Source organism: Pongo abelii, chromosome 2 (genome assembly GCF_028885655.2).
Source record: "Pongo abelii isolate AG06213 chromosome 2, NHGRI_mPonAbe1-v2.0_pri, whole genome shotgun sequence".
Lineage (NCBI taxonomy): Eukaryota > Metazoa > Chordata > Mammalia > Primates > Hominidae > Pongo > Pongo abelii.
This window is the reverse complement of record NC_085928.1, coordinates 199,952,990-199,979,590: the sequence shown is the minus strand read 5'-3', so window position 1 is coordinate 199,979,590 and position 26,601 is coordinate 199,952,990. Positions and strand designations below refer to the sequence as shown.

The 26,601-nt window shown below is 40.7% G+C and overlaps 1 protein-coding gene and 1 pseudogene across 2 annotated transcripts in view; both read left to right on the top strand.

The window, feature by feature from the left end:
- Positions 1–26,273, top strand: part of P3H2 (prolyl 3-hydroxylase 2) — a 164,982-nt gene extending 138,709 nt beyond the window's left edge. For both annotated transcript variants that reach the window (XM_024245315.3, XM_054553126.2), the window contains exons 8-15: positions 507–601; positions 8,940–9,067; positions 9,622–9,717; positions 10,576–10,726; positions 11,591–11,708; positions 12,706–12,781; positions 19,319–19,459; positions 25,118–26,273. In XM_024245315.3, coding sequence (XP_024101083.1) covers positions 507–601; positions 8,940–9,067; positions 9,622–9,717; positions 10,576–10,726; positions 11,591–11,708; positions 12,706–12,781; positions 19,319–19,459; positions 25,118–25,210 — 898 coding nt within the window. In that variant the 3' untranslated portion in view covers positions 25,211–26,273. The remainder of the gene's footprint in view (positions 1–506; positions 602–8,939; positions 9,068–9,621; positions 9,718–10,575; positions 10,727–11,590; positions 11,709–12,705; positions 12,782–19,318; positions 19,460–25,117) is intronic.
- Positions 13,375–19,311, top strand: LOC129058757 (S-methyl-5'-thioadenosine phosphorylase-like; annotated as a pseudogene).
- Positions 26,274–26,601: the final 328 nt, after the last annotated feature.

The following is a 26,601-nucleotide window of genomic DNA, read 5'->3' as shown; positions in this document are numbered from 1 at the left end:
ACACATTTGGATTTGTTTGATTTTTACATGTATAAAGGACAGCCTGCTATCATTTGTGTGTTTGCAAATGACAAACCTGTGTCTTCTTTTCACAATAGTCAAGAACTACTACATTATGACATAATTTATTTCAATTCAACAATTGTTCACAGATGCACTCCATGTTCCAGGCCCCATTGGACACTCTGAGCATTATAAAGATGCTCATGATAATTTTTTTCCTACTTGAGATTAGAGTCTAATCTGAAGAGAGTTACGTTATGCATACAATTAATTGTAATAAAGGTTGCTAAGAAGATTTAGAGGAGTGAAATAGGGCAAACTCACTGAGGAAACAGAGAACTTCCTAGAGGCAGTGACATTTAATTTGACTTTAAAAGACAGGTGAACTTGTTTACAACAACATACACAATACAGAGTCACAGACTACCTGGGTAAAGTATTCTTTGCCTTTGAACATCGTTATTCAACGACAAATTGCCATTTTAAATTTTTTGAATGGGCAGGGTCCCTTCAGGAGTGAACGTAGAGGGAGCAGAAGTTCACGGATTGTCAATGGGAAAAAAGCTATCACCCAAGATAGATCGAGACCTAAGAGAAGGTAAGTAGCTGTGCACTTTTACTCTATAAAGGAGGGGAAGGGGAAGATGGGGCTTGACCAGTTCTTTTCCAGATCAAGGAAGAACCCACTTTCTCTAGAAAATAAAGAATAAGACTAAGCTACTACACTCCCTAATAGTCTGAAAGCAAGACTTAAAAAAAAAAAAAAAGAAAGTCTTAGATTTGTGTATTATTACCATAGGTTTCAAAAAAAGAAAAAAAGAAAAAGCCTCCAAATTCACTGCCTCATCTGTTTCCCAAGGAAACTTGCATGGTCATCACCAGTCTCAGAATACCAGGGGCTTAGCAATTTCCTATGGTTTACTTCTGTTACACAGTCAGTAAGAGCTAGGTAGTGTGGGACAGACTATATCAGAGGAACTTGGAGAGGAGACCAGCCACATGGGATATTAGATTAGTTAACCTTAGATGCTTGAAGCACATAGATCTGAGCAGGGCCTTTAGAGAAAGCAGAATGTAGTAGGATGCATGGATGTAGAGGGAACCATTCTAGTGGTTAAAAGAAACGGAGCAAAGGCACAGAGATGAAGCGAGCGGAACATTATGTGCCTACTTATGTAAGATGAAAATTAGTAGAGACACAGGTGGAATGTTGCCAAAAACAGTTTTTAAGTAGAGCCAAGCATTGTTATATTAATAAAAACTATTAGCAATAGTAATACTAACAGCAGTAGTAATTCTTAACAATTATTATTTCTATATGTTTTATGATTTCCCAGCAAATTTGCACACAATTTATTTGCATACTATTTTAATACTAATAGCACCTCATGTGGGAAGATTTAATGGCTTCTCTGAAGTCTCAGAAGCTCAGAACAGGTTGAACAGGCATTTGAACCCAGACATTTGACCCGAAATCCCATTTTCTCTTCTTCACCTGCTGCATGAAACATAGAATTGTGTAGATATCAAAAATGTATCATCTATTGATTAAAGAATTGCAAGACAAGAGGCTTTCAAAGCGCTGCATTGGGAAGCTGTACAGTACTTCTTTCCCCAGGAGACCTTGTCAGCACATTCCTCTGATTTGAAAACTTTTGGCTCTCTACAGCTCTCACATTTCCCATCCCTTTCCTTCCTTAGCTTCCAAGTCAGTTTGAACCAGTAAACAGGATAATATGCTCATCTAATCTGACCTGGACCTCAGTTTGCAGCCACAAAGCCCAAGCTGTTTTACAAATGCCAGAGAGCTTCATGGTCAGCCAGAGTTCATGTTGCCTTTTAGGCTGAGAAATCACCCAGGAAGTTCATGCCAATAAGCCAACACATTGCTGTAAATGTTTGGGAAACTCCAGGACAGTTGCCAAATTTCAAAGCATTTTTTTTTTTCCCTGGCTACCAGGGAATCTGGTGTCCAGCAACTGACTAGAAGGTTAATAGAAGAGCAGAACAGAAGACTACATGTGATAGAGAAGGATCATGATTAATTGGGCTACCCAAATCCACCATTTCTATAGAATTGTCTAGGATGAAGTGGCTAATGGATTGTAGGATGGAATGTTTTCTGGGCACTTACTGGTCTGAAGGAAAAAAAAAAATTTACCTACTGTACTCTCATATTCAATACAGAATACTTCTGTGGCCGGATGTGTGTGAGGTTTTACCCACACTACCAGTAATTCTCCAGTGGATAGTAAATGAGTGTGAAACAATCCAATTCAGTTCTAACACTGTCTCTCTGTAAATAGTGTCAGATACCACAGGTTAAGGGCTCAGCCCACAAGACTGCTCCCATTTCAGATGCCAGTCGCAAGTATAAGTTGTTACCTATACTTCTGACCAACCCCTCATTGACCAGCTATAAACCAGTGTTCCCATGATCCTGACTTCGGGTTAGGTTAATTTGCTAGAGCATCCCACAGAACTCAGGGAAACTCTTGTGTTTAATGGTTTATTATAAAGGATACAGATGAACAGCTAGATGAAGAGGTACATAGGGAAAGGTATGGGGGGATGGGAGGAGAAGCTTCCATGTCCTCCATGGGCAAACCACCCTCCCAGCATCTCCACGTGCTCAGCAACCTAGAAGCTCATCAAATCTTGTAGTTCGAGAGTTTTTATAGAGCTTAATCTGCAGGCCCCAAACTCCTTTCCCAGAGGTCTGTGGGTGGGGCTAAAAGTTTCACTTTCCTGATCACTTGGTCTTTCTGGTGATCAGCCCCATTCTGAGTCTTTTTAGGGGCCTTACCCTAATTCACCTCATTGGCATAAACTTAAGTGTGATCAAAAGGATCTCATTATAAGTAAAAAAGGACACTCTTATCCCTTGGGAAATTCCAAGGGATTTAGGAGCTCTGTGCTAGAAACAAGGGATAAAAACCAGTATATTTCTCATTATATCATAACTAAAAAGCCTGTTGTCCAGTTGTCAGATACCTAGTTAGGATCTAAATTAAGAACAGTTGTAGATAGAGACAAAGTTTCCAACCAGAAAACACTTTCATATCTCTTTTTTTTTTGAGGTGGAATCTCGCTGTGTCCCCCAGGCTGGAGTACAGTGGCGTGATCGCAGCTCACTGCAATGTCCACCTCCTGGGTTCAAGCGATTCTTCTGCCACAGCCTCCTGAGTAGCTGGGACTACAGGCACATGCCACCACACCCGGCTAATTTTTGCATTTTTAGTAGAGACGAGATTTCACCATATCGGCCAGGCTGGCCTCGAACTCCTGACCTTGTGATCCATCCGCTTCGGCCTCCCAAAGTGCTGGGATGACAGGCATGAGCCACCACACCCGGCAACATTTTCATATCTTAATCTGACTAAAAGAGGATGTCAGGGAGGCATGTGTCGCAGAATAAAGTATACTTCAGCTATTCTCATCTTCCCCAAAGAGACTGTCATCTACTCTGGATGCCTATCAGTGTTTAGTATTTAGTATTATTCCTACTGGACGGCTCCTAAGCATTAAGATGGGGTGACCCAGGGCTACTTACATCCCACAGTGGCTTCAGTCTGTGAAACATGAGTGATATGGAAACTCACTAAAAAACATTGCTGTCACTTGTCCATTCTTTTTTTTTTTTTGAGACAAGAGTCTCACCCTGTCACCTAGGCTGGAGTACAGTGGTGCGATCTCAGCTCACTGCAATCTCCGCCTCCTGGATTCAAGTGATTCTCCTGTCTCAGCCTCCCGAGTAGCTGGGACTACAGGTGCATGCCACCATGCCAGGCTAATTTTTTCATTTTTTTTTTTTTTTTTTAGTAGAGACGGGGTTTCACCATCTTGGTCAGGCTGGTCTTGAACTCCCGACCTCAGTTGATCCACCCACCTTGGGCTCTCAAAGTGCTGGGATTACAGGCCTGAGCCACCATGCTCAGCCCACCCACCAGATTTTTAAAGGTTGTGCTGGATATGATTCCACAGTCAGTAGGGGGATAGTAGAAACAATGTTGAATAAACTTGGAATCAGGAGGCTTAGTTTCTGGGATTATCTTAGTCTGATATGCTCCACAGTGATGAAGATCTAGTGACTCAATTTTTCTGGGCCCTATGATTTTTATCTATAAAAGAAGGATAGTAACTGTTTTAAGATGGTAAACATAGAAAATTCTTCTTTTTTTTATTTTAGAGCCAGAGCCTCACTCTGTTGCCCAAGCTGGAGTGCAGTGGCACGATCTTGGCTCACTGCAACCTCTGCCTCCTGGGTTCAAGTGATTCTCCTGCCTCAGCCTCCTGAGTAGCTGGGATTACAGGCACGCACCACCATGCTCAGCAAATTTTTTTTTGTATTTTAGTAGAGATGGGGTTTCACTGTGTTGCCCAGGCTGGTCTTGAACTCCTGAGCTCAGGCAATCTGCTCGCCTCAGCCTCCCAAAGTGCTAGGATTACAGGTGTGAGCCACTGTGCCTTGCCCTTTTTTCTTTTTTTTAACTGTAAAAGGCTGTACTCATATAAGGGATTGTTAGCCTGCCTACACCATGATGCTTTGTGTGACACTATCGAATTTCTGATAAAGTGATTCTTCTTGCCATGAGCCAGACAGTGAGTACAAGGGAGTACTTTCTTAGATGATCCCTTCTTATTGCAACCAGAGAGTCAGAGCCAGGCACATACTTTATAAATGAGGGAAGAATTAACTTGTTTGACTAAATCTTCTTGGGCTGTGGTTAAGAATTGGCTGAAGCCATCAAATCAGGCCCCAGAAACCACAATTTATTGGACTACATTTTTATTTTTATTTTAATGTTTTCCTCTGTCTGGTGTGCTACTAGTCATTAAGCTACCAGCTTAAGACTGGTAGTCATATGGAGGCTGGTTGACTTGCCTGTTGAATGATAGGGTTTTGTTTATCTTTTTTTTTCTTTTGGTTAGTTGATGGGTGATGGGTCGTTTTTGTTAAATGTACGTGTGGAAATTATCTGTGTAAAATTCTACACTTAGTAATATTAATGATTATGTTAGCTACATGAAAGGCAGATTTCTAATGCAGATTCTCCCGGAACACAAGATTCAGATATTGAAGACTCCATGTTGCATTCTTCCTTCAGTTGATCTTTGCATGTTACTTGTGGAATGCTAGGAGAATTGTCAATATCCCAGTAGCCTTCTCTTAAGGCTCTACGCTTATTGAAGTGTCTCAATCAGAACTTAACACAGTATTCCAGGTGTAGCTTATTAATTCAACAATAATGATAGTAATGATAATACATACTTATAACGGAGCTTAAGACTGGTAGACATTTTCCTGAATATTTTATTTTTGCTAACTTTCAAAATCATATTTTGAAAATAAGCTAATTATGTTTAAAATAATACACCTTCAATGTAGAAAAAGAGAAAAACTTGGCAAAGTATAAACCAACATAATATAATAAATCTCTCATCTGTCTTTCATTTCTATTTGAGTTTTTATTAGCAAATGCTTTTCAGTGAATCTACAAGTATCTTTCTTCTTGAAGGAACATTTCTTTTTATACTTCTAAATTGGAATGGAATATACAGTTCACTTTTCCAAATATTCGAGGGAATGCCTGTCTCAATTTGACTACAAATTTTAATCAGCTACATAGATTAGAGCAGCCTTTTCCAAATTTCGTTCTATGCTAAGACATTTGGGGGGGATTTTTGAAAGACTACTTGGCTGGGCGTGGTGGCTCATGCCTCTAATCCCAGCACTTTGGGAGGCTGAGGAGGGAGGATGGCTTGAGTCCAGGAGTTGAAGACCAGCCTGGGCGAGTCCCTGAAAATAAAAAAATAACAAGACCCTGACAAAAAAAAAAAAAAAAAAAAAAACTAGGCATGGTGGCGCACGCCTGTAGTCCTAGCTACTTGGGAGGCTGAGGTGGGAGGATTGCTTGAGGACAGGAGGTCAAAGCTGCAGTGAGCCGTGATGGTGGTGCTACTGCACTCCAGCCTGAGTGACAGTGAGACCTTGTCAAATAAATTTTTTAAAGACTATTTTTTTTATTGCTGTGAAAAAAAATAAGAAAATATAGCAGCTTATGAAAATATCCATTTATTATCTCATAGTTTCTGTGGGGTAAGTGTCTGCAGAGAACGTAACTGTGTCCTTGGCTTCAGGATCTTTCACCGGCTTCAGTCAAGTTGTTGACCAGGGCTGAGAATTCAGTTCCTAAAAAGTTGTTGGACTATGGCCTTTTAGTTCCTAGTTGGTTGTTGGCTGGAGGATGCCCTCTATTCCTTGCCGTATGATCCTCTCCAGTACAGTCGCTTGCTTCATTACAGCATGCCAGCGGAGAAGGCAAGAGACTGAGAAGGCAAGATAGAAGTTGCAATTTTATGTAACGTAGTCACAGAAATGACACCTTATCACCTTTGCCATATTCTACTGTTTAGAAGTAAGTTCCAGGTTCCACTCGCACTTGTGGGAAGCAAATTGCACAGCTGTATGAATGTTGGGAGGCAATGATCATTGCAGCCCGTCGTAAAGTCTCTGCTGCAGGAAGGAAGTTGGGGGAGTGGGGGAGGGAGAGAATTGTATTCAATTAAGGTTAAAAACTGCTGCATATTATATTACTACTTAGGACATTAATAAGGCCTGTTCACATATTAAAAGTTCTGAGACGTCCTCTTATATTTTATTTAACCCAGTGCTTTCCCAGAACTTTCAATGCAACACAATTTGAGAAATTGTGAATTGTAGAAAAGCATATTCTTCTATTCAACTAAAAGATGTGATACTGAAACAGGGGGCTTATGGATATATTCTTGGGATCCAAAAATTCCATATTTATAGATTTTAATCACAATTTTCAAAAATTAAGAGAAGCAATTAGGGGTTATCTAAGGGATCAGCTTCTAGCCAGGTGGTATCATGGGATTCCACAGTTCAGTGGGCACAGTTATGGTCATATTAATGCCAATTAATAATACTTCAATGATTAAAGACTAGAAATAAGTGAAATACGATGAACTTATAAATAATATATTAAGCTCAGATGAAAGCTGATATGGTTTGGCTGTGTCCCCACCCAAATCTCACCTTCACTTGTGATAATCCCCATATTTCAAGGGCAGGGCCAGGTGGAGATAATTGAATCATGGGGGTGGTTTATTCTCCCGGTAGTGAATAAGTCTCACAAGATCTGATGGTTTTACAAACGGGAGTTTCCCTGCACAGGCTCTCTTGCCTGTCACCACGTAAGACATGACTTTCTCCTTCTCTGCCTTCCACCATGATTGTGAGGCCTCCCCAGACGTGGAACTGTGAGTCCCTTAAATCTCTTTTTCTTTATAATTACCCAGTCTCAGGTATGTCTTTATTAGCAGCAAGAAAATGGACTGATACAAAGGCCAAAATTAATCATGGTACATTAAGATTGTGTAGTAGTTTAACTAGAGAAAAGTTGTGGTAGAATAGTAATTTCACACCAACAGTACTATAAGGAATCCTGGCTCAAAAGAACCCAGACCAGATCAGTGAGTAGAATATTCATGTGGAAAGTAGCTTTTTATTTTCAGAAAAATAACATTAACCATTTCATTTGTTGAATGGAATTTAGTTCATTTTATGGTCTTGCTTTTATTTAGTCTTGTAAATTGGTTTGGGTACTGTATGAAACTACTAAAATAAATAATGTGAACATAATTTTGTGATTGCATATATAGAAGTAAAATTAGAGTAAAAATAATTTGTCAGCACTGGAGCTCCTTAGGGAACTTTTGCTTTAACAGATAACCGAACATTACTCTAGATTGAGAAACACTGCCTCATTCTTTTAATATTCCATTAATCATGAGCTGTAGTGAGTCTTTTATCCTAGCTAGACTAATAAACATTTAGATAGTGCTCTTCCCTAGGCTGACTAATCTATTTTATAAAGTAGACATCAATTTCAATTGTCTCTTCTTCCTCCAACAGAAGTGTTTTAGGCCAACGTGTTGGTGACTTTTGCTAGACCTGGGGTGGCAGGGAGTTGTGCCTTCCCTATCCCTGCTGTCCTTATCTTCAGCTGTTGCTATGGACAAGCACGCATCAGGCCCCTTGGGAGTGTTATAAATGGTTAGAAGCAGTGTTTTCTTTTCTGTTCAATTTTCTGGTTCAAAATGTTTGCACTGTGCTACATCAGAAGATTTCCTCTCTATCAGAGGCTTTGTCCTTCAGTCCTACTCTGAAAAAATGTCTTTGTCGGGTCTGGATTTTATAATTTCACAACCTAAAATGTGACCCAAAAGCATCACCCTCTGAAGAGCCTATCTGGAGCTAATTTTTATAAACTTGTGGCCTCTCTCTGGGCAGAGAGTAGGTGCCTAAAGGAAACCCTCCTGTGTGGAAATAGAAACGTGAAGATTTTGCCTAGAGAATAGAGAAAAACACTCCAAAAGCAAGACAACCTAGGGTCTGTTGTGTGGTAGGAAGAAGACTGAGGAGGAGTCAAGTGACATGGGTGTGACTACCTGAATCACCTGGTGAAGGTGTTGCTCTAGACACCAGTGAAACTGAGGTGTGCATGTCATACCTGGGCACCCAAACATGCAATCTGTGGTGTTGCGACAGAGGTATGAATGAGGGGCTGTGAACAAGGGTGGGCTTTCTCAGAAGAGAGTCCTATGAAATGCCCAGTCGCCATTTTGGGATCAGCATTAGAAACAAATGCAAAAATAGTTCTATCTCTCCCAAAATAATGTTACACATGTAACATTACTATGACATTATGAGGAAACCTGATAGACATCTTTCTCCTGAATCTATATTGTGTTTATCAAGCTTCCTAATTTGCAATTTGTCTTTGCATTTCTAAATATTCATGAAGAAACGGACTCACTCGAATTGCACATTGAAAGCTGTTTGGTATTCTGTGCTTCCTCTCGGGGGACAGAGGTAACAGGGAAGACAATGTGCTCTGTTCCTTTAGGTGGTCCTCTGCTCTATGAGAACATCACATTCGTCTACAACTCGGAGCAGCTGAACGGGACTCAGCGGGTTCTCCTGGATAACGTCCTGTCGGAAGAACAGTGCCGGGAGCTCCACAGCGTGGCCAGTGTGAGGATCCGGAGAAGGAGGGGAGCTCACTGCACTGGCCTGCCAAGAAGTTGGAAGTGCTTTGGTCCTGGTCTCATCTGGAGCCAGACAACAAGCCCTGAAATATTGCTTTCTTTAGGAGAAAGACATAAATTATTTTTGAGGAACTTTTATAGCCTTTGGTTTGGGATTATTTTAGTTTTCCCAGGTGGGATCTGGAATAGCTACTGGAATATTTCCTAGCCCAACAGCCATCTAGCAAGGTCCCTGCCTATCATATAAAGTTGCTGGAGAAATCCTTTTATTTTAGTTAATAATTAGCCAATATATCAATAATTTACATTCTTTTTATTTCCATAAAAAGTGACAGTATTTGATAATAAAAATGTAGAATGAAGATTAAATAAAGATATCTCTTTTAATTAAAAGAAATAGTTATACCAGCATCCTGGAATAAAATGGGGATGGTTCATAGCATTGACTAGAGTTCTCAGCTTTCTGGCAGCCAAAGCAGAAAAAGACCCAATGAATTCATAGTTATCATTGATGACATATCTTCTTGTATTTGCTTCCAGGGAATCATGCTTGTTGGTGATGGATACAGAGGAAAAACTTCACCCCATACGCCCAATGAAAAGTTTGAAGGTGCAACTGTCCTGAAAGCACTCAAAGTAAAGTCTTAACTTCTTTTGGGTTTGAGCTCCTTAGTGTCAGCCTAAGGCTTCTGTAAATGGCAGATATAAGAAAGAAAAAAGTGGCCGGGCGCAGTGGCTCACACCTGTAATCCCAGCACTTTGGGAGGCCGAGGCGGGCGGATCACGAGGTCAGGAGATCGAGACCACCCTGGCTAACATGGTGAAACCCCGTCTCTATTAAAAATACAAAAAAATTAGCCGGGCATGGTAGTGGGTGCCTGTAGTCCCAGCTACTCGGGAGGCTGAGGCAGGAGAATGGCGTGAACCTGGGAGGCAGAGCTTGCAGTGAGCCGAGATCGCGCCACTGCACTCCAGCCTAGGCGAGAGCGAGACTCCGTCTCAAAAAAAAAAAAAAAGAAAAAGAAAGAAAAAAGTTTAGAATATATACCTGTCAGGACAGTTGAAAGAAGCAAGCGTGAAATGAAACCTTCATTGTATTTAATCATTCCTCCATTCAGCCATCAACTTATCAAACTTTACATTTCCTGACAAAAAAATATACAATCCCTCTTTGTAAGATCATGATCTAATAGTGAAAACATATTCAAACAAGAAATTATTCTCTACTGCAGGAAGAGTTGTTAGAGAGGACGGTAGAACATATTATAATAGAAGAGAAGAGGAACCAAGCAGTTTTAGCTTTCCATCTGTTATTGGGAAGAGTTTATTCCAATGGCACAACGTCCTAACCAAAATCCACAAATATGTAGTAGCCTTCCCCTTAGTCAATACAGACATGATCATCCTATATTGGCTCAATGCAATCTAGTGCCTGTTTTTCTTACGTCCTCCAATGAACCCATTTGTTTCTCATGTTCTTTTTTTTTTTTCCAGTCTGGTTATGAAGGTCGAGTCCCACTGAAGAGCGCTCGTCTGTTTTATGATATCAGCGAAAAGGCTCGAAGGATTGTAGAGTCTTATTTTATGCTGAACTCAACTCTGTATTTTTCCTATACACACATGGTCTGCCGAACAGCCCTGTCTGGTGAGATTCCAGTCTGAAATGGTTCCCTTTTACCCACAATACATTGGGAAATGAAACAAGGCAAAACAAAGCTCTACAGCGTGGTAGATTAATATTTTAGATGAATTCTAGATTTCTAAAACAAAAGTAGCTTATGAACTCTTATTCTGCTTCTCTCGTTTTCTTCATTTTGTTTCTCTGAAGTTCCAGAAAACCCTCATTCTGAACATTTTCCCTTCCAAATCAATTTTCCCCAATTGCTGAAGTCTTGAAAAAAAAATGCTTTTCTGCTGTAGGTTTCCCATTTTGAGGAATCAGGAAGATGGAAATCATAGTCTCCATGATGTCTACCAGCATTAAGTGGAAGCATAGAAGATGAAGGGATGATTGAAAGAAATACTCTTAAAAAGACTGGGACCTCCTCGGTCCCTGCTCATCATTATTTCTCCTCTATGTCTTATGCCCCCCTGAATGGGGCGGGGGGAAGAATGCTGTCACAGGAGTAGACTTTTACACTTGGGAAGTTTTAGCTGAATTAAATCTTGTTTTTTTAAAAAATTTTCATTTCCTTCCCATTGTTTTGCTGCCCTCCGTGAAGTACAACCCATGAAACGCATGGGATTTGTTCATGTATGTTTATATCAGAAATAACTTTTATAGCTGAAGAGACAGGTGTGACATGCTCAAGGTTTCACATCCAGTTCATACCAGAACCAGACCAGAATCTTAACTACTTGTCCACTGTTTTTTTATCTGTTCTTTCCTGTTGTCTGCCTCCCCCCATTTGCAAAGATCATCAGGACTGGGAGAAGAGAGATTGTCAGTTACTTTGGTGGAAGTTGCTGCACTTCATTTCTCGTTCTTCCCTATTCCCTTTTCTGGCAGGTCAGCAGGATAGAAGAAATGACCTCAGTCATCCCATCCATGCTGACAACTGTTTGTTGGATCCAGAGGCCAACGAATGCTGGAAGGAGCCTCCTGCTTACACATTTCGAGACTATAGGTATAGCTAGAACCTACTTCAAAACAAAGCTTTTACCCAAGAGTTTTCAAACAATGAAAACTGGAAAGGTGCTCTGTTTTGCCTGACGTCGTGTTCATATCTCCAAGGCAGAAATTCTCAAATAATCTTCTGAAGCAGCTGCCATAACCAATAAGTGACATTATCATCTCACTTTTATCTTAAAAATTGTGCACATTTTGCATCCCATTTCACAAAATGTCCATTTGTTTTAATACGAAAAGTAAATTTTATGTTCTTTTAAAAAAATTCCTGTTCTCCCTGGAACATATTCCTTGTGGTATGTGTATTTCAGTCAGAATACAAGGGCATGGAGTCTTGGTCTACATAAGGACTTTATCACATCACTTATCTTTATTCACACCCAAGAAGAACGATGTCTGCATTTTATAAATAAGACACTAGAAACTCGGGAGAAAAGAAGGTCCTTACCTATTGAGAGATATTTCAGTGTGTAAGGAATCAGGAGTTATAGTCACCATGTGTTCATCGTTACTACACTGTACTCTATTCCAAAACACTTATTAAGCACCCGCTATCTGCAAGGCGTGGCTAGGCCACAGGGAACTCTCTAGCAAGTTAAGGAGAAAAACAACAACAAGAACAAAACAAACAAACAAAAAATCATCCTTTAGAGTTATATAAGGGAAAAAGAGAGTTGTAATTAGGGTGGGCGGGTTCAGAGGGCTAGATTAAATTAAAACTAGTTAGGTCTTCTGTGGAGGAAGTGAAATGTGAGACAAGCTTTGAAATATGATTACAACTTTAATAAAGGTGGCATAAGTAAACTCTTCAGAGGTATAACCCAAACTCTATCTGATCTTCTCTTTAAGAGTTTGGAGGGCCAATTATGTCAATGTGTAGTTCAAAGGAAACTTACTAATGGAGGCTGGACAGTACATCACCAGTCTTCAGTATTCTATAACCATGCCATCATAAGCGTATAATAATACAAATGGTTTTCTCTTCATTCTTATAGTGCTCTCCTCTATATGAATGATGACTTTGAAGGAGGAGAATTCATATTCACCGAGATGGATGCTAAGACTGTGACTGTAAGTAAACCTATTCTTGAATACTTATTTAGTATTGTTTAGCTCAGTATTGCCATTTTTCTAAGGACTTACAGACTGTTAGATTTCAAATACTTCTGAGCTCAAGATTTCAAGAGGTTAAGAGAGTTTCAGTAAACGTATAGATCATAAACTGTTAGACGTATCCGTAAAAATCTAGTATGTTGTAAAGATGAGTAAATTAAAGAATTGAGATATTAAGCATTTTATCATGATCATATAGCTAGTTAGTGTTAGACTTGGAAGCAAAACCTAGGTCTTCTAATTCTTTGTCAAGTAATCTGATGGAAACATAAGAACATCAGTTCCTAAGTCACCCAAGTCTAGAATAAGTCAAATGATTCTACAAGGTGTCTTTCAAGCAACCTGGTGTTCTACATACTTGGACTGAGTATTGGCCTTCAAATATATAGTTACCAAAATTATCATATATTTGTGTATGTATGTGTGTGTGTATACATACCTATAGGTGTATATATATATATATATATATATATATATATATATATGCCCACTGCAGCTTCCTTTCCCGTGCAGACATGGCCTCATATATATATATACATATACACACACACACACACACACACACATATATTTGCATATATATATGCATAGAGAGATATATGAGTGTGACTGTATGTAATAAACTTATACCTGAAAATCGATATACACACACACACATATGTAAACAAAGAGTAAATCAAAAGTTCAATTCGACCACCGTCTTCCTAAGCAAACCCGTGCCTCTGGAAAGAAGCCTACTTAAAGACCATATAGTTAGCATCCTTTAGTCTTTAAGCCAAAGAGCATACACAATGGTAGAAAAACATATTTTCTACAGCTGCCACTCTTTGGCCCACTTCGTTCCCTTAGTCCTGAGCGCTCGCCCACTGCAGCTTCCTTTCCCGTGCAGACATGGCCTCAAGCACCACCACCACTGCCATGAAGATTGGAATAATTGGTGGAACAGGCCTGGATGATCCAGAAATTTTAGAAGGAAGAACTGAAAAATATGTGGATACTCCATTTGGCAAGCCATTTGATGCCTTTATTTTGGGGAAGATAAAAAATGTTGATTGTGTCCTCCTTGCAAGGCATTGGAGGCAGCACACCATCCTGGCTTCCAAGGTCAACTACCAGGCGAATATCTGGGCTTTGAAGGAAGAGGGCTGTACACATGTCATAGGGACCACAGCTTGTGGCTCCTTGAGGGAGGAGATTCAACCTGGCAATATTGTCATTATTGATCAGTTCATTGATGGGACCACTATGAGACCGCAGTCCTTCTATGATGGAAGTCATTCTTGTGCCAGAGGAGTGTGCCATATTCCAATGGGGGCCAGGCCCCCAACCGAGAGAGGTTCTTATAGAGACTGCTAAGAAGCTAGGCCTCTGGTGACATTCAAAGGGGACAACGGTCACAACTGAGGGACCTTGTTTTATCTCTTGAGCAGAAAGCTTCATGTTCTGCACCTGGGGGGTGGATGTTATCAACATGACCACAGTTCCAGAGGTGGTTCTCACTAAAGAGGCTGGAATTTGTTATGCGAGTATCGCCATGGCGACAGATTATGACTGCTGGAAGGAGCACAAGGAAGCAGTTTCGGTGGACCAGGACTTAAAGACCCTGAAAGAAAATGCTGGTAAAGCCAAAAGTTTACTGCTCACTACCATACTTCACATAGGGTCCATGGAATGGTCAAAAACCCTCCATAGCCTGAAGAATATAGCCCAGTTTTCTGTTTTAAAATTTTTGCAACCTATCCATCTGACAAAGGGCTAATATCTAGAATCTACAAAGAACTTTAACAAATTTACAAGAAAAAAAACAACCCCATCAAAAAGTGGGAGAAGGATACGAACAGACACTTGCCAAGAGAAGACATTTATGTGGCCAACAAACATGAAAAAAAGCTCATCAACACTGGTCATTAGAGACATGCAAATCAAAACCACAATGAGATACCATCTCTCGCCAGTTAGAATGGCCATCATTAAAAAGTCAGGAAACAACAGATGCTGGAGAGGATGTGGAGAAATAGGAATGCTTTTACACTGTTGGTGGGAGTGTAAATTAGTTCAACCATTGTGGAAGACAGTGTGGTGATTCCTCAAGGATCTAGAACCAGAAATACCATTTGACCCAGCAATCCCATTACTGGGTATATACCCAAAGGATTATAGACCATTCTTCTATAGAGACACAAGCACATGTATGTTTATCGCAGCACCATTCACAATAGCAAAGACTTGGTACCAACCCAAATGCTCATCAATGATAGACTGGATAAAGAAAATGTGGCACATACATACACCTTGGAATACTATGCAGCCATAAAAAAGGATGAGTTCATGTCGTTTTCAGGGACATGGATGAAGCTGGAAACCATCATTCTCAGCAGACAAACACAGGAACAGAAAACCAAACACCACATGTTCTCACTCATAAGTGGGAGCTGAACAATGAGAACACATGGACACACAGGGGAACATCACACACCAGGGCCTGTCAGGGGGATAGCATTAGGAGAAATACCTAATGTAGATAATGGTTTGATGGGGTGCAGCAAACCACCATGGCACGTGTATACCTATGTAACAAACCTGCACATTCTGCACATGTACCCTAGAACTTAAAAGTATATTAAAAAAAAAATTTCCAATTGAGAAAGTAAGCAGATTATAGATGACCAGGTATCTCTCACCAGCATACAAAATCTAAGTAGTTGGGACATGTATGTGATAAACTTCAAGGTTTTGGCATTATAGAAGCTATTTCTAAACTTTTCTTGAATTTTATGCTTGTCCCTCATAGCTTACATGCTTTTCTCATGAAACATATCTGTCATTCATGACACACATATGTCATTCATCACAGTACTGTGATATAAGCAGGTAAAATCAAAAAGTATGTATTACCGGGTTTAAAGGTGGTTCCTGTGAGGATTCTGGTTAAAATTGTCTAGAAACATTGTAATAACTAAGAAAAAATATTTCATGTGACTTCATACAATAATATATGTTAAAAAGTCATGATGCCTCACTTTTTGGGTAAAAAGCTTAAATGTTAATATGGGAGTACTTTAATGCTCCATAATCTGATAAATTAAATCAAGATTGACGATCTGTATTGAAGTTTAAAATCCAGAAGGTTTTTTGCACTTCTGGGAAAGCTTGAGTGTAGGAAGCATTTTATTTCTGATCTCTGCTAACACTGAAACTGAGGTACAAAAATACTGGCATTTCGCAGTTTCAAAGAAAGCCAGACAGGTGGTTGAAAAGATTTCTTTGCTTCTCCTCCATCTAGTGGCCGTATTTGGAAATGCTTGATGCTTAAAGCAAGGGATGCCTGTTTCATTAACTGTTGAATGTCAAGTTAACTGGAATTCTGCTTTTTAAAGATGTGAAAGCAGATAATATTCTCCTTTCAGAGTGCTACAGTTTTAATTAAAGTCTATAACTATTTTTTAAAACCCAAAATCTAACCTCCCCTAAAAAAATAAAACTGATTTAAACAAATTTTTAATCCAAAAGCTCCTGTTTGAGCACGTTTATTTCCTCAATACTTCATATTAATGCATACAATGGCATTTTAGGGAATAACGTAGATAACTAAAATTCTTACATAAGGCAGTTCTTATCCTTCCCCACAGGAAGTTTATTCTAGTACCAGCAACAACAACAACAACAACAAAAATGGGTATTTTTCTGCTTTAGTTTCCCTTTGACTGTGGAGGGACAAATGGAGCAGAGAAATGGCGTAATTTGAGGCCACACAAGGAAGTAACGTCTTCTGAGTCCTTTACTTTGGAAAAATCTGGAAGTTGTATAATTATCTAAAAGGTGGCTGAAATTTTACTTTTATTAAAGACAATTACAGCACAAACGCTTTTCTAAATCAATCATCAGTTAGACGGAAAGCAAAAGGATTATTTTAAATTATGCTTAGTTTACTTGGAAGATACATGGATTCTTTTCAATAGCAGCATTTGTTTGTGAGACTTGGGAATTGAAGGATGTTGGTTTCTCTGTGCAGGTTCAAAGAAGATAAAATTTAACGAGTTCCATTTGTTTCATGAAAAATTAAATTCAGTATAAATGGGGCTGTGTTACAAAAGTATGTTTATAATCATTTATCTAAACTTCATAACATATTTTTACTGTAGAAACAATGTCACACATGGAAGCAGGTTCACTAAAGCTTGTTTATTCCTCCAGATACCTGACATGTAACAGATGATGTTCGCTGTGTGATGAGATGGGTCTTAGAGATCCTTGTGAATCCACGCCTATGATCAGTTCCAACTGCCTCGCGCAGTTCACAGCTTCTTTTCCTAAACTTTCCCAAAGTTATTCATGTTTAAAAGTACTTTCAATTCCAGAAGAAAGAAAATACTAATTTGTCCCCACATCCTTTCTTTAGTCTTATAAGATGTTACCAAGACTTGGTAATCACATAGAAACATTGGCAAATGCGTGTTTGAGTGAGTCCTGACCAGCACCCAGGGAGTGGGCAGCCCAGAAAACCTGAAATTCCATCATCCCAAGGCCATTTACAGAAGGCTTTTCTTTCTTTCTTTCCTTCCTTCCTTCCTTCTCTTTCTCTCTCTCTCTCTCTCTCTCCTTTCTTTTCTTTCTTTCTTTTTTTTTTTCTGTCATCCAGACTGGAGTGCAGTGGCACGATCTCAGCTCACTGCAACTTCTGTCTACCAGGTTCAAGAGACTCTCCTGCCTCAGCCTCCCGAGTAGCTGGGATCACAGGCGCTCACCAACACATCTGGCTAATTTTTGTATTTTTTGTAGAGACCGGGTTTCACCATGTTGGCCAGGCTGGTCTCAAACTCCTGACCTCAGGTGATCCACCTGCCTTGGCCTCCTAAAGTGCTGGGATTACAGGCGTGAGCCACCATGCCCAGCCTCAGAAGGCTTTTCTATCCTACTTCATAGGTTTTACGTTTCACTTATTTTGCTGTTTCTGTGTGGAAATGTACAAATTCCTTCTCCAGAAAAACAGAATCAGATTGATACTGAGGACACGACTAACTCGTGAACTCTCTAGATTTACATCAGAACAGTTGCCTTGGTAAAGCTGTTTAGGAAAAGCAATTCCAGCAAAGACAAATCACTCTTCAGTTACTGTGAATAGGAGAGTAACAAGAAACTGACCACTTTTTCTCTGCTTTTCCCTTTAACACTCACACACAAGTCACATATACACACACTTGCAGGCTCACACAGACATAAACACACACACGTGCCCACATAAACACATATGCACCCACCTCTCTGGCTTTCTGACTCCTCCACCTACCTCTGACCTTCCATGTGTAGTCACATAGTCCGGGAGTGCCTATGTTACGTAGCAATCAAGGACTTTAAGAAATTTTTCAAATATTCTTCCTGAAGCTAGCAGTGAAAAACCAGCCAGCTCATTTTATGCAGAAGGAAACCAAAGATTTATGGGCATATGTCAACTCAAGGCAATTCAGAAAATGGCTAGTGAGAACCAGTCCATGTTCTCACCTAGTAAAATGGTAGTGCCACGTTTTTTTGGTTTTACTTTACTTTTCTGAACTATACAGAGGAATGAATAAAGTTTCTGTATTTCCCAAGAAAGACAAAAAACTCTACTCACATGAGACACTTCTTCAAACACAGAGGCAAGGCCTCTAATATTCAGTTGCTTAAGCTCATTCGATTTGAAGAGGCAGCTTGTTTGATCTTCTACCCTAGCTCAGTGAGCCCAGCACTATTTCTTTTTCTCTCACTACACTCTTCTACCTAAACGCTGTGGACAGCTCCACCTGAGCAGTGCATAAGCTGCGAAGGACTGTGTCAGTCTTAAAACACTTAAAGGCGATGGCGAATAGGCCACTCCAAGGGGTGTCGGGTTCTCACCACTGGAGATGTTCAAACAATGCCTAAACGACCACTGGGAAACAATAGTGTAAAGGAAATGAAATATCATACAGAATTATGACTTTTGACTTTTAAAAATGTTTGTACTGTGAAAAGCACATAAACCATGAATGTACAATTTAAAAATTAGAAAGCATATACACTCATGTAACCACTACCTAGATCAGTAACAACTTTTCCAGCACCGCAGATGTCCTGTTTGTTTGTTTGTTAATTCCACAAGTAAGGAATGGACACCTACCTTGTATCCAGATGCTTTGCTAGTGCGAAAGCTACAGAAATGAATTAGGAGAGAAAAACTTTGCCTTCTTTGAATTTGCAGGCTATCATATAGCATGTATTGAATGATTACTATGTATATGGACTTTGCTACACGTTTTACTTGAACATTTTTTTATTTTCTGAGGTATATATTATTTTGACCTTACCTTTGTTTTACAGGTGAGAAAATTGAGATGATTTACATCATCTTCAGTCCTAGGATTCCTTTATTCTTCGCCTCAGGCCTTAACTCAAATAACCTCATAGCCAGAGAAGCAGGAGTTGTGGAAATGTTTATGATACAACGATTGAAAGTCTAATTTTTGCTTTCTTTCTCAGGCCTCTATAAAACCAAAATGTGGGCGCATGATCAGCTTCTCATCTGGAGGAGAGAACCCTCATGGGGTGAAGGCAGTCACCAAGGGAAAGAGGTGTGCTGTGGCTCTGTGGTTCACCTTGGACCCACTTTATAGAGAATTGGTGAGTTTCTCACCCACCCAGAAAGCCAGTTAGGCTTGCTTCATGAGCTGCTTTATCTGAGAAGTCCTTTAAATTGCTTCATCTGAGGAAAAGAAGAGGGTAAAGGCAGTTCTTAATCAGATATGTTCTAGTAAGTGAAGAACATATTTTGTTTGTAGAAATAGCTGTGTCAATGATATTTGATAGTCACTAATCTGTCTTGAGCTTATTAACAAATTGTAAGGCTGGGCGTGGTGGCTCACTCCTATAATCCCAGAACTTTGGGAGGCCGAGGCGGGCGGATCACTTGAGGTCCGGAGTTCGAGACCAGCCTGATCAACATGCTGAAACCCCATCTCTACTAAAAATACAAAAGTAGCTGGATGTGGTGGCATGCGCCTGTAGTTCCAGTTACTCGGGAAGCTGAGGCAGGAGAATCGCTTGAACCTGGGAGGCGTAAATTGCAGTAAGCCGAGATTGCACCGCTGCACTTCAGCCCGGGCAACAGGGCAAGACTCTGTCTCAAAACAAAAACAAAAACAAAAACAACCCTGTGGCATCAGGGAGGAATCACTTCTTATTGGTCACCCAGAAGACTGATTTGTTTTCTCGCAAATCATCAGAAGTAGTATTGAATCATTCATGAAACGTATTTAAAAGAGGGCAAGGAAACCTCAAAGATTATTATTACTTATTACTGTTATTCCATTAAGTATTTCAATATTATTGTATGCAAACTAGCTGAGGACACTTAGCTAGGAGGAGATCGTGATCTCATCATTTTGGAAGCCCGTGGGCAGATGTCATAGTCTCTACCTGTGGAGCTGCAGAGGCATGAATTAAGACCAATGGGTAGAAGCCCTGGAGGGAAAATTTGGGCTCAACACAAGGAATAACTTTCAAATAGTCACCACAGTTTGGCAGAATTGTCTGCTTTGGAAGCACTGATTGGATGGCTCCAATCAAAGCCCAGGCAACTGCTTGGCATGGAACGCTGAAATGGAATCTAAAACATCATAGCAGAGGCTTAACTGGATGACCTCCAGATCTTCTCCAGCCCTAAGTATTGATGAAGCTATGAAATTCTATTCTTAAAACTGGCATTCTATCCAGTTTTCCTTCTTAGCTTCCTAAATTGAATCCAATTTCATCAGAAACTATTTAAAAATAATGCGTTTTTCTCGTATACTTTTCACCATCAAATCTAACTCACAAAGTGTTTGCCCACATTCCCTAAGCCATTCTTTCACATATTTTACAAAAGACCTATTATGACCTTTTATTGTACAGAAGAGCTATTATTATCTGCCTTGAAAACTCTGCTAGGTAGGCCTTAGGGGTAGAAGGGTGAACAGAACAAGGTCCTGGACTATGAGGAGCTTGGACAAAACAGCTAGTAAATAGGCTGTAAGAAGAGAACAGTATACGTTTTGTAGCAGGGGATCAAGGAAAACTTCTATAAGCTCAGACCTAGAAGCGAAGACGATAGCCAGGCATAGAAAAAATGGCCCTGGCTGGGTGCGGTGGCTCACGCCTGTAATCCCCGCACTTTTGGAAGCCTAGGTGGGTGGATCACCTGAGGTCAGGAGTTGGAGACCAGCCTGGCCAACATGGTGAAACTCCATCTCTACATCTCTACTAAAAATACAAAAATTAGCCGGATGTGGTGGCGCACACCTGCAATCCAGCTGCTCGGGAGCCTGAGGCAGGGGAATCGCTTGAACCCAGGAGGTGGAGGCTGCGGTTGCAGTGAGCTGAGATCACTCCACCACACTCTAACCTGGGCGACAAGAGTGAGACTCTGTCTCAAAAAAAAAAAAAAAAAAGAAGAAGAAGAAAAAAAGAAAGAAAGGCCCTGACAAAAGGATCAGAGCACAGAGTCCTGAAAACCTCAAGGGGGCAGCAAACAATTGCCTTCCCCTATTATTACTTTATATCCTGGTATTTTCCATCTCCAAAATGCTAGCATTCCATCAAAGCACTTTTTTTTTTAAACTAACGAACCTACGTAAATGGGTAGACAGTGAAGATAAAATTATTGAAATATTACCTCACTATTTTAGTATTCAATTCAGCAGACATTTAATCTATTTCATCATTCAATATCCAAACTCTCTCTTCGAAGGTATTGTTCTCTCAAAATAAGCTAACACAAAGTTAGTTCTCTTTGCTCCTTTGTAATCAGGAAACATCAACGCCAGCGTCCCTTCCTCTGATGGAAAAGTACTAGAAAACCTCTCCAGTCTTCAGGCCGTAGCGGCATCTAGTGGCCACAGTGGGAAATGACCAGAACTTTTTCCTCAGCTAAATTAGCCCAGGCTGTGAATCATTCTTTGCTACACGTGGAGATCATCTATTGATCTTTACAAACTACTAACGTCTGTGTTTCAGGAGTTTTAAAAGCTCCCCAGGTGATTGTAACGTGCAGCAGCAGAGTTTTGGAGTTCCTGGCCTAGACGTCTTTTTTCAGATTGAATCTCTGAGAAAAAAAAAATGCCTACCTATGAACAAGTCATTAGAGCTGGCCGATTCTCATGCTTATTATGAATTACTTTAAAGGGTCTCAGTTCTCAAGGAGTATTTAGCAACATCCTTTTAAGGATGCAAGGATGTTCGAAGCTTCATATATGTTGGTTCCAGCTCTTGAATTTCTTTCCCTTAATGAGAGACAGGATTACAATCGTTTCTTGTGGTCAACAGATGTGAAAGCTTTGTATGCGTGTCGATTTGTTAAGTATCAGGATTGTTTTCCTCGGCCGGGTGCGGTGGCTCAGTCCTGTAATCCTAGCACTTGGGGAGGCTGAGGCGGGCAGATCACCTGAGGTCAGGGGTTCGAAACCAGCCTGGCCAACATGGCGAAACCCGTCTCTACTAAAATTACAAAAATTAGCCAGGCGTGGTGGCATATGCCTGTAATCCGAGCTACTGGGGAGGCTGAGGCAGGAGAATCGCTTGAACCCAGGAGGTGGAGGTTGCTGTAAGCCGAGATTGCACCACTGCACTCCAACCTGGGCAACAGAGTGAGACTCTGTCTCACAAAAAGAAAAAAAAAGATTGTTTTCCTTATATTTGTAAAGTAGTACTCGGGCTTTTTTTTTAGATGTGGCAGTAACTTAGTTTTCTGTTATTTAATATATCTGGGCCTTTTAGTTGCCTTTTTATTACAAGCTCTTGCATGAAAGGGGCTTTGTTTTCAATTCATAAAAATAGTTATTTATTTAACTTACTGTGCCCAGGCACTGTGTTAAAGATCGCCTATGGGGAATGCACACGAGTAGGATATAATTCCTATTTTCAAGGAGCTTGAAGTCAAATTGGAGAAATAATACAAGGACCCAACTAATTAAACCACAAGGCAAGGTTTGGTAAGAATCCTTAGCAGCAAACGTATGGTTTGAGGGATATAAAAAAGCAATCCAAAAAGGCTTCTTTGAGGAGATGACATTTGAAAAAAAGCTTTAAAAGATCAATTTCTTTAGGGAGAGGCATTTTAGACAGAGAAGGCTTCATCCATTTATACATTTACTCATCAAAGAAAATAGAACTCTTGCCACATGTCAGTGGCTTTTCTGAGCACTGAAAATACAGTAGTGACCAAGAAGATAAGATGCCCTGCTCTTCTGGAGTTTACATTCCAGTGGAAGGAAACAGATCCCAAAAAAGTAAAAAAAAAAAAAAAAAAAAAAAAAAAAAATACATAAAATAAATAATCGACTTTTCAGATAGTGACCAATGATGTGTGGAAAATGGAACAAGACAACTGATTTCAGAGTGAAAGGGTAGGAGCAGCAAATTGTGAGGCCTCGCCAAACAAGTGACATGTGAGCTGAAACCTCAGAAATGAGAAGTCCACTAAGATAAATGTCTGGAGGAGAGTATTCCAGGCAGAGGACAAGCTGCAAAGGCCCAGAGAAAATAAGATGTTTGGAGTCGTCAAGAAACGAAGCCAGAGCATCTAGAATGTGGCAGACAAGAGGGAGAGTGACATCAGTAGAGGACATGGAGGAGGCAGGAGCCAGATTCCACAGGCTGATTAGGAAATGTGAATTGTATTCTGACTAGTGGAAAGTCATTGTAGTCCCCCCACCCCAACACACACACACACACACACATCTCCTCCAGTCCTGGAGAGTTACAGGATACAGAAGATCACTTTAGCTAACACGTGGGCTTAGACTGGAGTAGTAACAGAGAAGGTGAAATGAGATGGAAGGTTTGAGATACAATTTGGAGGTAGACCAATGGACCTGCTGATGGATTAATGTGAGGAATAAAAGAAAGCGTAGCATATAATGGGAACATCCAGAGAAACACTTAATTCAGAATCGGATTAGGGAATTCTTTTGAAAGTGTTACATTCAGGGAGCTTGAGGTAAGTTAAGAAGTTGGAGTATAAGGTGAGGAGAAAGAGACAAAATAAACCTAAAGAAGAGAGAAAGGTATGAATAAGAAGAGAGACAGGTATAAGGCAAATTCTTATAAGCACACCAAGAAAAGTCAACCTGAAACTTCAAGCAGTAGGGACCCGTTGAAGAGTTGTAAGCAGGAAAGAGATATAATCAGATATAAGCCAGTAGGATTCATTAGAAGCATGTGAGGGTGAGTAGTGAAACAGGGAGAGCAATTTGGAGGCTGCGGCAGTAATTAAGAGATGATGAGGGCTTGCAATGGTGGCTCTTAAGAGGGAGCGATTGGCCGGGCGCAGTGGCTCACTCCTGTAATCCCAGCACTTTGGGAGGTCAAGGCGGGTGGATCACCTGAGGTCAGGAGTTTGAGACCAAGCCTGGTCAACATGGTAAAAATATAAAAAATTAGCTGGGCATGGTGGTGGGCGCCTGTAAACCCAGGTACTTGGGAGGCTGAGGCAGGAGAATCGCTTGAACCCGGGAGGCAGAGGTTGCAGTGAGCCACTGCACTCCAGCCTGCACTCCAGCCTGGGCAACAAGAGCAAAATTCCATCTCAAAAAAAAAAAAAAAAAAAAAAAAGAGGGAGCAATGTTGCCCTCTAGTGGACATTTGGCAATATCTGGGGGTTGGTGGGGGAGGTTGTTATTGACACCTATGGTAGGTAGAGAGGACGGGTGTCGCTGAGCATCCTGCAGGGCACAGGGCAGCACCACCCTCCCACCCCTCAACAAATAATTATTTGGTCTAAAAATGCCAATCAGGCCAAAATTGAGAAACCCTGACCTAAACTCTGGCAACAATAGTGCATTGAGGAGAAAGGGGCAGAGACGGCAGATAGAACAGAGTAGGTGGCTTATCAGATGCAGGAAACCATGGTCGGGCTTTTAAGGCAAGTAGGTGAGCAATGTTGGTCTTTACTGAGAGAGAGCCTATGTGAAGAACAGAGCAGGTTCTTGGGGAGAAAATGGTGAATTCAGCTTGACCACTGAACTGAGTTGGAGATGGCTATGGGGCCGTGAATTAGAAAGGGTGGGAAGCAGTTGAACATACAATCGTTCTTTGCAGGAGAGAAATCTTAGAAAGTAATTGCTTAGGACCCAGGAACGTTAGGAGAAGGCATCAGTCTGGGGATGAAGAGGAGGTGTTCAATGCTTAACTGGATTTAGCATCAACCCATGTACAGATGGATGCCAGGAAGTGTTTGGGAAGCGTCTGCTGATGAGACTGATTATTATGCTTGTAACAGAAATGTGTAAATTGTCTTTTTTGCAGGAGCGAATACAGGCTGATGAAGTGATTGCAATTCTGGATCAAGAACAGCAAGGGAAGCATGAACTGAATATCAACCCTAAAGATGAGCTATAAAAATGAGAAAGAATGTTCTATCAAATATTTATTTAAATTGTTAATCTTATGAGAACCTTTTTATTTTTGTACAGAGCCATGGTATAAATTAACAGGTTAATGTCAGTCATCAGATCTTCCTTCTGTTCCTAAGGATGCTTGTGTTGCCTCACTCAATCTATCAATCTATCTTTCTTGTTTTGGTTTTCTCTCTCTCTCTCTCTCTTCTTAGAGACATTGTCTAACCATGTTGTCTAGGATAGAGGGCAGTGGCTATTCACAGATGTGATGATAGCACATTGGAGCCTCAAACTCTTAGGCTCAGGCGATCCTTCAAGCTTCCTGAGGAGCTGGGACCACAGGCACGTGCCACCACACCCAGCTCTCTTTCTTGGTTTTTCATCATTTCATGTATCCATCAAAGCCCAGTTCTCCTCCCCCAAACACACACACACACACACAAACACACACACACACAATTTGCTGCAAATTCAAAAGCTTAGAGAGAATAAGCTTGTTGGTGGTGAAACTACAACTCTCATGTGTGCTCCAGTTCTAAAATTAACCTGTGCCTGGTCTCTGAAGCCCTTTCTTGCTCTGTGCCTTTCAGCCACAACCTTAGGTGCTAACGGCCATGAGCTCCGACTCTCCAAATTGAGCTCCACTTTGGGTCTGAGGAGCCCCTGGCAGAGTCCACGCTGCCTCAGGTATCATGGGCGTAATGATCACCCAGGCTCCGGGAGATCTCATGGATGATTACTGTATGAGACAGAGGGGCCTCCAGTCTTTCCAGGGCCTTGGTGGAATTTTTGGCTCTGGTGTTTTCACCAGACGATAAACTTACACTGGACGCTTTGATTCACCCTCCACAGTACTCCAGAAAGGACTGTCCTATAAGTTGTACACTTTAAAAGGTCCTGTAGAGGTTGTAGTAGAAGGCTTTTCACCCTGGTGACTTTGGAAGAAAATCTTGAATACTGCCTGCATCCAGGCACCATGGCCAGGTTGCCTAGGAGTGGGGTCCACTGATGAAAAGAAGTGTTTTGTACTTACATAAGAAAAATAAATTTCTGATTGATTTTAACCGTCATCTGCTTATATTTTGGGGGCCCCTCCTCATTGCTGCTATCCAGCACACAGATTTGTGCTTGTGTCTGATTTGTTTAATAAAGGGAGCCTTATTTTAATATCTGGCATTTATTTTTGTTCTCCCAAATGTTTGGTTTATCTTCACAGAATGGTTTTGTAATTACATAGGAGCTTTTGGGACCACTGTAGGGGCAACATTGGGACATGACTAGTGTTGCTGGTGCAGTGGCCTCAGGAAAGGTGGGAACACCGCTCTTGAAGAACAGAGATGGAGACCAAACTGGGCATTGATCCAGAGAATGCCTGGTTCCAGGTCCCACTTC